The sequence below is a fragment of the Ciconia boyciana genome, chromosome 3, assembly GCF_034638445.1.
Source record: "Ciconia boyciana chromosome 3, ASM3463844v1, whole genome shotgun sequence".
In the NCBI taxonomy this organism is placed as follows: Eukaryota; Metazoa; Chordata; class Aves; order Ciconiiformes; family Ciconiidae; genus Ciconia; species Ciconia boyciana.
In genome coordinates, this window is record NC_132936.1 from 91,692,305 (window position 1) to 91,706,468 (window position 14,164).

Here is a 14,164-nt window from a genome sequence, read left to right on the forward strand (position 1 = left end):
GCAACTAAAAAACCAGTGGCAGATTCTAAAAGCAAAGCAGTGCTTCACGTTTTTTGAAGAATATTTGACAAGATGAAAAAGCTACTTAGAAGTAACGTCTTGCATGTAGCTTTTTGAAATTCTGTTTGCAAGTTCTGCTGTGATACCCTTTCAATTTGTTTATTTTATTCAAATGATTTTATAATATTTCAAGGGGTTTTTTAATGTTGATATGACAGCAGACTAGTTTTAGTGAGACATTTCTGATAGTTACTTTACAGGATTCATGAAGAACAGTACCATCTCTTATCTAAGTTTTTGTAAATGTGTTCAAAACGGGTATTGTTGCTGGAGTTCTTTCTCCATAAAAGGAAATAATTGCGGTATTTATTCATTTGTGGAACAGGTGGCAGAAAATGGGCAGATCTTTTGTCACATAGAAATTTCTTTGTGTCTGGGGGCTTCTATACATATTTTACCAATACATTGTATTTTTGATGGGTCCCTTCCATGTTACTGCCTGCTTTTCATAACAGTTTAATTTCTACCTCATGACAGCTGATTTTCAGATAATGTTCATATGTAATTTGTTTTCTTAGGATCTGTAATGAAATTTACTAATGTTGCAACTCGTAGTGTTTGATACTAATACTCCTTTACTTTCTGATTCATTTCAGAGTTCTGTTTGACACTTGTTCCTAAACGCTGCAGGCTTTTATAACAGTAATCTGTAGTGTAGTAAGTTCTCCTCTTAGTACGTGGTTTTAATAAAGTTTGGAGGAATCAAAATATGGTAGAACCTGAATGATCAGAGAGGTACCAGAGATTTTAGAAAAATAGAAATCAAGCTGTAACATAGTGATATTCTCACAGATTTAATCAGCTCTGCTTGTAGATAGTGCCAGTGAACAATTTGTATTCTCTCCAGTTGTGCTGCCAAAGTAAAAAAAAAAAAAAAAAAAAAAAAAAAAGAGAATACCAGCCTTACACCTTCCTCTAATCTTCATGCTATTCTTAGCCACAGAATGGTGTTCCACTTAGGTGAATGCAATGTTCTGGTTGACCTCCCTCTTACTGCCCATACAGCTCTTGCATTGTGCATGGTGCTAAACAGGAGGTGGCATTACATCAAACAAAAAGCAGACCCATATCCCATGGAACAATAATGGCACAAATATGCTGCAATACGTAGCCAAAAAAAAAAAAAAAAGACCGTTTGAGGAATATGTTCGCCTTGAAAATATTGAGTCACTTTCTTTTTTTTCCTATGTTATAATTTGAAAATAGTTCCATAACAGCAGTCCAGGAAAACAAAGTAAAGTAATACCATTTAATATAATCCTGTATCTATTACCTGAGATACAGAATTAGGCTTGCCTCTGGTTAAATAATGGAAGTTTTTGCAGGAAACAGCACTCATGAGAGTGATAGGATTGAAATAGGACAAAATGAGGGAAAGACAACAAAGATTAAATCAAACTTCACTTCTGTCCCCAAAACTCAGTTTAGCAGATGAGAGAGGAAAAGTAAGATTTTTAAATGAAAAGGTTAATAAGATTATCTTCAGGCATGTTGACTTCAAGAGTGGCTGAGAGTTAGTTTGTTTTGCAAGTGAGAGAAGGCAGAGCAGGAGGGAAGTTACAGAAAAGGGATGTCAGTTTTGTCGTCCGCAGAACTTTTGCCCAGTAGCTTCAAAGGCAAGGATGGCTGAAAATGGGTAGCAGAACGAAAGAAATGTGAAAGATTGAGCAGAAATAACGACTGGTTGGATGTCTCAGGTTTTTAGATAGGATAAAGCTGCTTACATTAAGGATCAAAGGAGTGAAGTCAATTAAAACAAGTACAAAGCATGCAGAATTGCTTAGGAAGCATCCAGGGAGAGTGAAGTTTGAGCCATGCCATTGAGCAGGCACAAAATCCAAGATAAATTCTCTTAAAGCTGGGAGCCAGAGAGGCAGATGGTGTCAGCATGTATGAAACTGTGAGACCTCTGCAATGGAATCAGCAGGAAGGGTGGCTGGGATGAGACAACAGCAATAAAGGAACACAACTTACAACTATATTGAAGCATTTACTGGAAATTGCCACATAGTCCTCATGTGGTATAACCATTTCTCAACAGGCATTGAAATAATTTGTGCTAGCTTATATTTTATTTTGAACTTTGGCACAGAAGAGAGAAAAATTCTGAATAATGGCCATCAGAATATATTTCATTGCTATTTGCAACAAAGATGGAAGTCATCTTTTTTGTTCGTGATACATAAAGCGTCTTTAGTAGCAAGTACAGGATGTGAGCTCAGCAGTCTCCAGACTGTGTATCTGAACATTTTTTTTATTTCTGTTTTATCTTTCTGTTTTAAAAACTAATTTCCATTAAAAATATTCAGTTACTGGTTATTTTTCAAATTGGTTTATAAACTCAGCGGATTAATCTAATGTGATATTTAAAGGGCACACTAAGGCTGTTAGATCTTGGGTCTTATACTTCGTCCATATTGTAGCTCTTAATTTATTGTCTGTAGGAGGGTTGATAACTTAAAGCTATCAGGACAGAATATGAGAAGACTTTTTTCATTCACATGCCCAAGGAGTGTGTGCATGCATGTGTTTGCATAACAGCAGAGACAGTTGGTATGAACTACAAAATTTTTTTCTGTTTACTCAGTATGATTGAATATCGTTCAGCTTGGAACAGGAGGAGCTTTTTCTAATTTTAATATTACAAGTGCATAAATAAATTATTATTTTCAAGGCCATTTCCTTTAGCCTATTCAAAAGTTATAATATGAGAAAACCATTAAATAAGGTCTATTTAATGTCTTTAGTCATTGCTTTTTTGGACTTACACAGAAATAGCTTGAATATATTCATGAACCAAGGTCTAGGTGTTTATTTCCATTCCAGCTAACTCTATTCTTTGACTTTTCTGCAGTATCTAAAGCAGTCAAGTTTTTCTCCTTTTGGTTTCTTTCAGTTCACTACTACTGGTTTTCTTCACTGGCAGTCCCAATGTAAATGTCACACTGAAGTGTTAAAAATGGTTTTCTACTGCTTATAAGGATTGTTCTGAACTATACTGACCAAAGTAATTTACTATTAATATGTTGGGTTTGTGTAAATATATTAAGTTTACTGTTACATTCTTTTAGTTTATTGTACATTACCTTTCCCAATAACATGGATTCAGGAAGAAATACTCACTCCCACATAATAAGCAGCTTTGGTTTGGCTATAAAACTGTAATTTTTGTTTAGAGGAAAGTGGACAGTATTTTTACAACTTTAAATAGAACATAGTAGAGACCTTAATAACCTGTGGTGAACTGAGTATTTTTTAACCTTCAAAATTCTGAATCTTCAGGAAAAAGCAAATATTCTTTTAAGATAAGTTAAGACAGTAAATTTCCATTCCTAGACCTGTGCTCCCAGTGTGTGTGACTGGCAGTAATGTTCTTGATTTAAGTCTACCTCATTAGTGACCAGACCATGTATAACTGCTAAAAAGAATAGTATTTTCTTTTGTCCTGTTCTCTTCCTTAGCTTTCAGTAAAGATGCGCCCCTTACTTCTGCTTGCATATATTTTTACTCTGCAGCTTCTGATTTTTACTTTCTTTTCTTAAGCAAAGGTTTCTCTTTGCTGTTCTCTTCTATGCTGCTTTTAGTATTGTTAGCTTTGCAGTGAAGTAGGCTGTTCCATGTGAACTGAATTAATTAATGAATTAATGAACTTTGATTAATTCAGAAACTTGTTACTTGGTTTGAGAGGTCTGACTTTCATGGTCTCTCTCTCTCTCATGAACTGTGACTTAACTGGTTTTCTAAAGAAAGTTTCAAACAAAGATGAGGAAGATCCTTAAGTATAATTGGAGGATGACACTCAGATTGCAATGAATTTGACCTGTGATGTTAAGGGTTATATTCTGGCACACCAGTATAAATCATCAATAATACCTTTTTAAACAACAACAACAACAAATCTGAAATAAGTCTATTGGCCTTCTCTTGTTGCACTTTAGGTGAGATGTGCCTGCAGTATTCTGAAAGGCCTTAAAGGGGATATCTCTAAAAATGAGTATTAATACCCCATTTGGACATTGAAATTTTATTTTATTTCCCTCCATTAAGAGTAGGGAAATAGAATATAGAGTTCTACTTCACTTTAAAGCATGTAAATTAAATCTCATCTGGAAATGGAGGGGCAGACATTAGGCTGTTGAAGTCCTCATAGCATTGCTTTTTGATACGCACCATAGCAGCCTACCTTCTGTAAGTTGAGGCTGTTCTCTAGTTGTGTGTCTTCCATTTAGCCTTATCATATCATATCGTGTGATGCCTTTACATAATCTACTTTCACGTCTTCAGAGAAAGATAAGAAGCCAAGAATAGAGTCTAATATACTTTGTGTCTTAATAAACTGATTTTCTGTGTGTGAGGGCAATCCTCTTGACCTACGGAGTCCCTTAGTTTGTGTGATCTGTGAGTATCATCCTGCTGGTACCTGTGCCTAAGCAGTTAAGGTGATTACTGTTAAGAAAATTGTGGTATGTGTTGATAATAATCTAGCTGATTGTATGGGGAAATCTGAAGGTGTCCGTGCCATCATCTTCAATGTGGAGATACCTGAAGCTTTGATTAATGCTGTCTGTCTACCCAGAAAGAGTTCACTCTTCTGAATGAAAATTAAAGAAGACTGAAGAGAAAAAAGATAGATGGGCCTAGCTTTATATAAAGAAATCAATCAAATAATTCATTTTCCTGGGATGCTTTCCTGTAATAAAGAACTGATGTCTTGGTTTCTGAGAAGGATAGGAAAAGTCCTATAAGTATTGTCCATGAGCTGCAAGAGCACTTTAAACACAAAGATGCTTAGTCCTTGGTGCAAGTATTTTTCAGTGTCGATCATGTGTCAAGGATAATCTGTTAAAGGATACAAATTCAAGTGATTTTCTAAACTTGTGGAGGAAGCAGCCAAAGTCTAAGAAACTGTGATACTGTCATATAAGAGTAGAAAACATTTAGACAAATAGTGAGGTTTATGATGTTGAAGAAGAGAATAAGACAGGCTTTATTTCTTAGATTTACTAGGCTTACTTTGTACCCTTGAGAAAGACTAAAACTACCAAGTAATAAGCTTCAAAATGGAAACTCAGATCTTCAGAAACGGAAAGTATCTGGCATTTAGTGAAAAGGAAGAAAAATTGTAAACAGGTTAAAGTTAAAAAGCGTAAATATTGAGTCTTGCAATTTGCAACTATTTATTTGAAGTCCTAGACATGATAAAGTGACACCTTGATCAGACATTGACTCACAGAATATCAGATCTGGACCATTTAATGACTTGCACAGGCACTCCCCAGTCCAAGGTATGCTGTCTGCCCCCTTGTACCGTACCCCATTCAGAGGAGTTGCGGGAGGTCAGTGAAAACGTCATGCAGGGTCAGGACTGCTCCATGGGCTAGCACTGAACCATACAGCTCATCTTCAAATAGAAGGCATTATAAAAAATATAATGTTCAGCTTCTCACAGAATTACACTGCTTGTTGTAAAGAGTAGTAATTTTTAGCCTCTATGTATGACTCATGTAGTATATCGACCTACAGAGGAAAATTACATATTTCTGTATATGCTTTCTGTACTTAGATAAGCTGAAACACACTCTTCTCTTTCTCCTTTTTTTTTTTTTAACTAAAGCGTGCATAAAACAGTTTTATTAGAAAATCTATGTGAACTATGTAGCAAAAGCATTTTAGAAATGACAGCAAATATTAATGGGCATAGTATGGTAGCTGGGACTAAAATAAAGATGTTTTAAAAACAAGTTGATTTCAAGCTGATGCTAGTGTTTTAGGAACCCTGTCTTTGGGATGATCTTTCCATTGCATTTTTGTACACCTGAAAAAAACTGACGTTTAAGCTTTTTTAACCTAATTGGATAATAATCTTCAATTTAAATTCTAGTTTTAAAGTGTAGAATGTAATTTAATTATGCATAATGCTTGGCTGGTATTTTTAAATGATGAGTGTTTAATAAGTCTTAAGATTATTGTAATTTAAAAAAAACCCCAAACATTGGAAATGAGCACCCTAATCTTGTCACTGTCTACAAAATATATGAATAATTGCACTGAATGATATGAATAACATTTAAAGATAACTGTGTATGTAAGTTTGTAGTATAAAGGGCTAAAATTGTGGTAGGAAATATTTTAAGATCATTTCACTTCAAATCTTACTTTGGTGCTAAAATTATTTAGATTTGCACTTGTATAGTACATCTGTTCGGTTCTTTACTGCTACCGTGCCAGTTTCTTTTCTAAAATAGCAAGCCTTATGTGACTTCCAAGCCTGTTATGACCATCAAAAGCATGGGATGTAATGGAAGACGAATCTCTACTCTAATGTAAAACTTTGGTCACAAATAGGAGACTAAAGTAGCAAGTATTAAAAGAAAAGTATATTAGAAAGTGAAAAGTTAATTACTAATCATCATGTTTGTGATTTTTTTTTTTTTTTTAAAGACTGTCAAAGGTTAGTACTTGGAAAATCTGAGTTCGTGCACCTTTAAAGAAACCAAAACCTTTTCACAATTGTCTGAAAAAAAACTGCACAAGAGAGTTCACTCTTTGGAAGCTCTACACATTAATGGAAAGAAGCATTTTTTTTTATATTAAAAGGGCTGTGGTTACAGAAATTAAGGAGGAAAAAATAGATGGATAGGAGGACAGAAAGTCTTCCATTCTCCATCCTACTGTGTGACGACTTGTTTTCCTCAGCCTTTTAACTAAAAATTAAATAAAGTTTTCTAGAGCTTGAAGTCAGGCTTTCAGGCTTTCTAGAGATTTACATAATTTATTTATTCTCTATCCCTCTAGATGTTCTCCTTTAACTTCCCATGTCTTTTCTTTGTTTTGAGGGGAACTGTTGTACATTTAATGGTGTAGTATTCAGTGAGGGATCCATCAGTTTCCCAATAAATGTTTTTCCTAATTTTAGTGAGTTACCTCATTAGAGCAATACATTTATCATCAGACTCATGAAAATTGTTTATTGGTGGGGGTTTTTTTCCCTCTTTGTCTTGAACTTCTTCATTACAACTTCCCCCCCCCAGTATCCTGGCAAGGCACAGAAAATTACTCTATCTCTTTAGGGAGGGAAGGGAAATAGTACACTTGTGCCTAGAGTTTGAATAGTATTATCTGTCTTTCTGAAAAAAGACAAGCAAATATTCAGTATAGGATTCTCAGAAGCAGCATGTTTATGGTGCTGTGAAGAGATACTGTCAGGTGGTGCTCTAGACTCCTGCCTAGCTTCACCTGAAAGCTTTGGAAGCACTTGTGTTCTTGATTCTCTGTACTCTGTCTGCTAAAAAGTTCTCTGGTTTTCTCTTTCAAAATACGTTACTGTGTGTCTGCTACTTTATATATTGGGTATTGGCATTCCATGTGCTAGTTTTCAAGTAAGCTTTGTGTCTGCTTATTTAATGTTTTCAGAAATCTCTCTGTAGTTTTAATATGCAAGAGAGGAAATCTACCATACTTTACCTGTTGTTGGAGGAAAAAAGTTAACAGTAATTTGTGTTATAAAAACACAGTAATTATAACAGATTCCTACCTACCCCTCCAACTTCTTCACAGTTTTAGTAGTTATTCTTTCTACTTTTTCACTTGAAAAAAGAATTGATCGTCAATAGTAGTCACAAGCACATACATCTGTATTATCTGCTATGGCTTGAAAGTACCAAATGCAGACATTTTGCCAGTCATGTGGAGGGAGCACATGCCAGGGATGAAGACCTGTCCACCCCATAGACCCACTGAACCTCAGCAACAGTTAACGATAATTTTCTTTACTTGATCAGTCACTTCTTTAGGGAATGCTTTTGCTTTAAAGATCATGACATGAAGATATTTAAAGTGACCCTCTGACCTTTTAAAAATTATTTTGGTCCTCTAGGAAGAACAAGCATGGCTGTGAAATCTGTCGGTGTAAGAAATGCCCAGACCTGCCTTGTGGTAAAATCTGTCCGATGGGCTTCCAGCAGAACAATCACGGCTGTGTTATCTGCAAGTGCAGAGGTAGGTGCGAGTGCATTATCACCTCTAATTACAACTTGTTTTCAAAGCAGCTGGAAGGTAGAGCAAAAGAAAAGGAATACTGCACAGAATATGTAAGAATTGAAATATGGTAACTGGTGGGGGAGTCAATTCAACTTTGCTCAAAGGAGTGTATTGTTTTGCAGGGGTTTGTTATTATCTGTGTTCATCTTGGCTTCAACAGAAAGCCTCAGCTCCACTTTCAGCTCCCATGACAAAGTCACAAAAATCAATTTGTTATCATTAACAAAAATTAGATCAGGCTCTTAATAAGTAACCACTAGAAATAAGCTAGTTGAGAGGGCTTTTTTCAGTAGCAGTGTTCATCTTAGCTTCTTCACCATCGTCTTTTCTTTACAAACTCACGTTTTGTTTTTGATAGATGCCCTGTATACCACCTAGAATTAGAGTGCTGTTTCTTAGACACTTTTCAGGCGGTCTCGAGGAGAAATGAGTAGAGAGAGTGCTTACCCAGGAGAAAGGACTGGGTATTCTTAAGCTAGACATTTCACAAGTGCCACATCCCAAACTTGTAACCGCCAAGTTCGAGGTGGAGATTGAGATAAGATGTTCATTAGTTGTCTGCTTTAGTTTTGTGCTGCTCTTAACATGTCTCTTTTTTAAGATACTTTCAGTTTGTGTTTTGTATTAGTCTGGGTATCAGACCTCCTTCATTGCTCATCTCCATGTGTTGTATTTTATAACTTTTCATTTGTGCTCAGGCTCTCTCTGATCTTAACTGCTCTTTCACGCTTATTTTCTTTGATTCTTACTTCTGTGTTTTGATTTCTAGCAATAGCCAAGTAAGTTTGAATATTTTCCCATTGTTTTGTGTAATGACTCCATTCTTAACTTTTTTAACATCTCTTTCTTTTGCATTTTAAAAAATAACATATAGTAAGGCAAGCTATGGGACCACGGGACTGGAAGAAAGTGTATGAGTTCCTGAAGTCAGTCTTCTATAGCTGAAGGCAAACATGCCATCAGATAAATCAGAAGGATGCGACATTGTATTTTCTCCACGTGACATCATACAATGCAGACAATTATAACAAAGCTTTAAGACTTCTAGCAAAAAAAAAACTGAAATGTTATAAATTTACCTTGCAGATATGAGAAGCAGAGAGAGATTTCACTGACATAAGCTGCAGTATATGACTTTTACTAGAAATAAAATTTTAAAAAATTAAGTAAGAAAGGGTAACTGCTGAATGGAGTCCCATCAAGACAATCCTAATGACTTATTTTGTCATTTGTCTCCATGTTCACAATCAACGCACTTCTGATTGTCATGATGCTGTGATGGAATATACACAAGGTGTTCTCTTAGGTGTGCCATAATTGCATCCCGGACTATAAACAGATGCAACTCTTCAATTACTAATTATGTGTATGCACACTTTTAAGTGCTTTCCTTAACAAGGATGGATTTTAAAACATGCACAAATATTTAGTGAAAATAACTTGATCCCTCTCTAAGTAGTACTTATTGTTATCAGGATCATAAAGATACCAAGCCATGAGCGTATCACTTCAACATCAATTCATTAGCAACTTGTCCAAGAATAATTAGGGCAATCAGCAGTATATTCTGGGGGAGCTGTGAGTCCTTGTTAAAATTTTGACCCAAAATCCCTAAGTAAGAGGAAGGGATGGGTAAATCCCCTGCCTGTGAATTAGCTCCACTTTCTAAATGGCTTCTGCCAGAAACAGCTTATGCTAGGATTAAGAGAAGTAGAACCATAGAAGTACAGGGCTGGGGTAGTCCTCTGGAAAACTGAGAGTCCATTTCTCTGCCCTCGCATAAAATAGAGTGTGTCTGGATAATCCTTGACAGATGTTTGTCTAAGATTTAATTTATTAAGAATCTCCATTCTCAAAAAAAAAAAAAAAAGGCAAAACCTCTCTAAAATAATATTTTCCTTTGGTTACCAATATGTAACATTTCAAAATAAATTTTCTAATATTTCTGCCTCCCTTTCTACAAATCGAACCAGTTACTTCTTGTCCTAGGCACAGCACCATTTGCACAGCTAATGCACCATTCCATTTAGAATTCTTGCAATATTTAAGGGTTTGCAACTGGAGCTCCCTAAACATTTCTGGGTTTGGGTTTTTTTTTTCCTAAGTCAAATAAACCTGGTTATTTTGGTGTCTCATCACAGTTCAAAAACTGGATATTGTACTTTAATAGAGATAGTAGTACTGCATTTAAATTTACAGTGCTCCTGTACTTGTATCTTAGATTGAACTTGCCTTCTCTGCAGTGGTATCACATTACTGACTCATTTTTACTTGTGAGCTACTATAATCCCAGATCATTCCAACCATACGTCTAGTTATCCAGTTATTCCCATTTTGTATTTGGGCATTTGGTTTCTTTAAGTATTCTCTTTTGTACTAATTTTAATTAAAAACTGAAAAGTGAAAACAATCTCAGTTTGTGAAGTTAATTTTGCATAGTTGCCTATATATTTGGTTTGTTTCTCCAAATTTTGAAGTATACTTTAGAATATTTCAGGAAAAAAAAGTTTTATTACATCAGATACTTTATTTATTAATGAAGGGGAAGGGTATTACCATCTAAGACTTTCGTGTGTCAATAATCATTTTAATGTAGGACAGTATTCCAGTGATATTAATTCAAATAGGAATTAATATATAATCTGATACTAAAGTATAAAAGTGTAGTAACTGAATGTAGATTTTTTTTCATAGTATTTCTGTTCGTGCAATAGGATGAAGTCTGTTTTGAGAAGTATTTTATCCTATGCCATGGCTTTTCTTTTCAATTCACAAAATGGTATATTAATGTAATTTCTGTGTATCAGGTTCTTACTCTGATAACATGTATCAGACTAACTTTGTACCATCTGCTTGTGGTTCTTAGACCACCTTTGATAGATCTGCCACAGCTGAAGAAGTGCTGACAACATGTTAGTAAAAAAAAACACCAACAAAAAAAACCCTTACTAAAATTACATATAAACATTACTACTTTTCATACTGCATCCTTTTTTAAACAGAAAATGAAATAAGCACCTTACATATATGTAAGGTTATTTGTATTAAGTGTCAGCAGAACATGATTGACATACTGATGAAAACAAGTCAGTTCAGTGACAAACTGATCCTAAATCCTTCATCATCATAATGATGTGGGTGAGGGAGTGTTGGGCTCTAAATTCACTCTGCTGATTAACAAAGAATATATTAAGGCTGAATCCTGCAGCACTTAAATACCCCTTAAGAGACAAATGAGACTTTATCCTCCCTAGACCAACTGCCTGGGTGTTCTGGCTGAGTGCAAGTAACGCAGCAGTCCAAGCTACTGTATTCTTATCTCAGTAAAAGCTAGGAATGAGGGATAAAATCATCAGAGCAGTTATCTTCCAAATATCTCATTTATCATAGTAATGTAAACAAATAATTTCTCATAGGTAAGTGTTTTACGAAATATTTCCAGTATCTAGCATGACCTCGCTAGAACTTGCTTGCAATTTTTTGTCATTCATGGTAAGACCATCCTTAGCTCTTGCAAATGCTTTTATCTTCTACTTGCTATCAGATACTCGTATTATAGATAATCTAATACACTGTAATATTTAAATATTTCATTTTAAATATGTTTCATGCTTTCTGCTATTTCCCTCTATTGCATTTATTTTTTCTTATAGTATTTAGCCAGTACTGCATTTCTGTATGATTCAAAACAGTATAGGTGCAACAGAAAGAAGGGAATATATTTTCCAAGGAAATACATTTTACTACCTTCTACCATCCTCTTCAATATACCTTTTGATTGTTTCATGTGTGTTGTTACTTTATTTCTAAGCGTAAATGATAGAATTATTAATGACTTGGTTTTATATGTGCTTTAAAAATAAATGCAATCCAGGCATGAAGTTGGTGTAGTTTTTTTCCTAAGCAACACATGCTTATCAGGACACTTCATTTTTCTTTTGATTTTGTGCAGAGGCAACTGCTTCGCTTATGCCTCCTGTTAAAACAGGCTCTTGCCTGTCAATGGATGGGCGCCGACATGAGAACGAGGAGAGCTGGCATGATGGCTGCAGGGAGTGTTACTGTCACAATGGTCGGGAAATGTGTGCCTTGATCACCTGCCCCGTTCCTAATTGTGGCAACCCCACCATACATCCAGGGCAGTGTTGCCCATCATGTCCAGGTAACATGCTTGCTTCTATATGCTTTGTAATTGGTTTTCATTTCACATGTGTTCTGTTTCCTAATACATGAAAGTAATTGCATGCATCATTCGGTAATAGGTATATATGAAGGTGTCTATGCCCAAATACAACATGATGAGGGGCTTTCGGTAAGACCTCAGATGTGAAAAATGGGAACTGAAATATTGAAAGCATATGCATGTTTTCGGGTCCTAACATGTTAATTTTTGACACATTGAAATCTTTAAATTAGAAGTTTGTAGTCTATATTAGCTATAATAACGAATTTATACTCATGTACAATTTTGTTACCTATAACAGCAAATATTATAATAAGCCATTACATTTTCTCTTTTTTTATTTGAAGTGGAGTTTTATTAAAATTAATCTCCTGATCTATGTTTCACAACCCCTCAAAGGACTACACATTTAAACACATGTCTTAAGTAATTGAACGTTATGATTCAGTGTTCTGAGGGAAGGCTCCTGTGCCACCAGCAGTAGAAGATTATTTTAATGCTTTAGGTAGGAAGGCCAAGCACAGTTAACGTTGCATTCCAATACAATTTTAATAATAAGTGTTAATATGAAAAACATCTATGAAAGATGTTAGAGTGTGGTTAGAGTATAAGATTAATGCCCTCTGTCTTCAGAATGATTCCTACAATATTTTATGTGCTAATTAGATTAATTTGTAATACAGTGACATTGTCTATGACTTTATTGGAAGTCATGTTACAAGTAGGAACAATGAGGCTCATGATACTACTATAAATAGCAAAATGGTAAGACAGCACTGGCAAGATATAAGCAATTACGAACTGTTTCAAATTCTTTGTAAAGAACAGGAAATCCTAGGGGCAAAATAAGCAGCCAGATTCTTGTTCTGAAAGTGACAGAGAAGAGTGTATCCTCCCTAGGACCTAAGATAACCAATCTCTTTAGATTACTTAGACAAACAGTGATCTCCAATCCAGTTAACACCTTGTGGTAACTGGAAAAACATAGTCCCCAAAAAGATGTGGGACTGTCTGGATGTGACTTTGGATGTGTCCAAAAGGTCTGTCTGCCTTTCAGCCTTTCTCAGTCTCCACCACTCTCCTTCCCTCAGTATCGAGACTGGCACTGTGGTTCCATGGCCAGCCATGGTGTTGCTTTTGGCACTGGCTTTCATGGAGCCAGAGCTATTTTCAATACTAAGTAATTTAGCAGTGGTTACTGAGGCTGAGCTCTTAGTGCTTAGCATCTTAGTAATGACATCCATTAATAAAATTTTTAGCTGAGATGGAAACACTAAGGAGGATACTCCCACCAGTTATGCACACTACGGACACCATCCTTTGCTCGCTTTCTTCTCTTCCGTTATCGAGTATCTGGCTAGTCTGACAGGGAATTTAGAAATCATAAGACTTTTGAAGAGAACCTTAGTGTTTTATCAGCTTGGAAGACACATTTTTGTCACAGCAGTATGCAGTGTTGGTCCATATGCATCCCATCAGGTATTGTCATTCTTTCCTCCAGATCCCCATGCACACACACATCCACAGTCTGTCTTAAATAGTACAGTTCTCTCCCCTATGAAACCTCAGTGTGGAAAAAAAATAAGAAAACAACACTGAAAAGATTCAGTTGTGAATATTGTTCCAGGAGGAGCAGCCAAACAGCAAATAATAAATACAGCATATCGTAGTCCTGGAGTTATGTCACTGGACAGGGATGTTATTTTCCACTCACACTAGCTGGAATTCAGGGCTGCACAGAACTGTTGGAGTACCTGCAGTAGTCACTCACCTTTTCACAATGATTTGTGTATTATTGTATTATAAGAACGGCCTACTGTAGGAGAAGATCAGGTTTGAGACCATCTAAGGAACCTGAAGCTGCACAAATCCATGGGACCT

At 35.6% G+C, this 14,164-nt stretch overlaps 1 protein-coding gene across 2 annotated transcripts in view; it reads left to right on the forward strand.

The window, feature by feature from the left end:
* CRIM1 (cysteine rich transmembrane BMP regulator 1) overlaps positions 1 to 14,164 on the forward strand; it is a 202,886-nt gene that overhangs the window by 169,200 nt on the left and 19,522 nt on the right. For both annotated transcript variants that reach the window (XM_072856562.1, XM_072856563.1), the window contains 2 exons: positions 7,937 to 8,058; positions 12,053 to 12,262. In XM_072856562.1, coding sequence (XP_072712663.1) covers positions 7,937 to 8,058; positions 12,053 to 12,262 — 332 coding nt within the window. The remainder of the gene's footprint in view (positions 1 to 7,936; positions 8,059 to 12,052; positions 12,263 to 14,164) is intronic.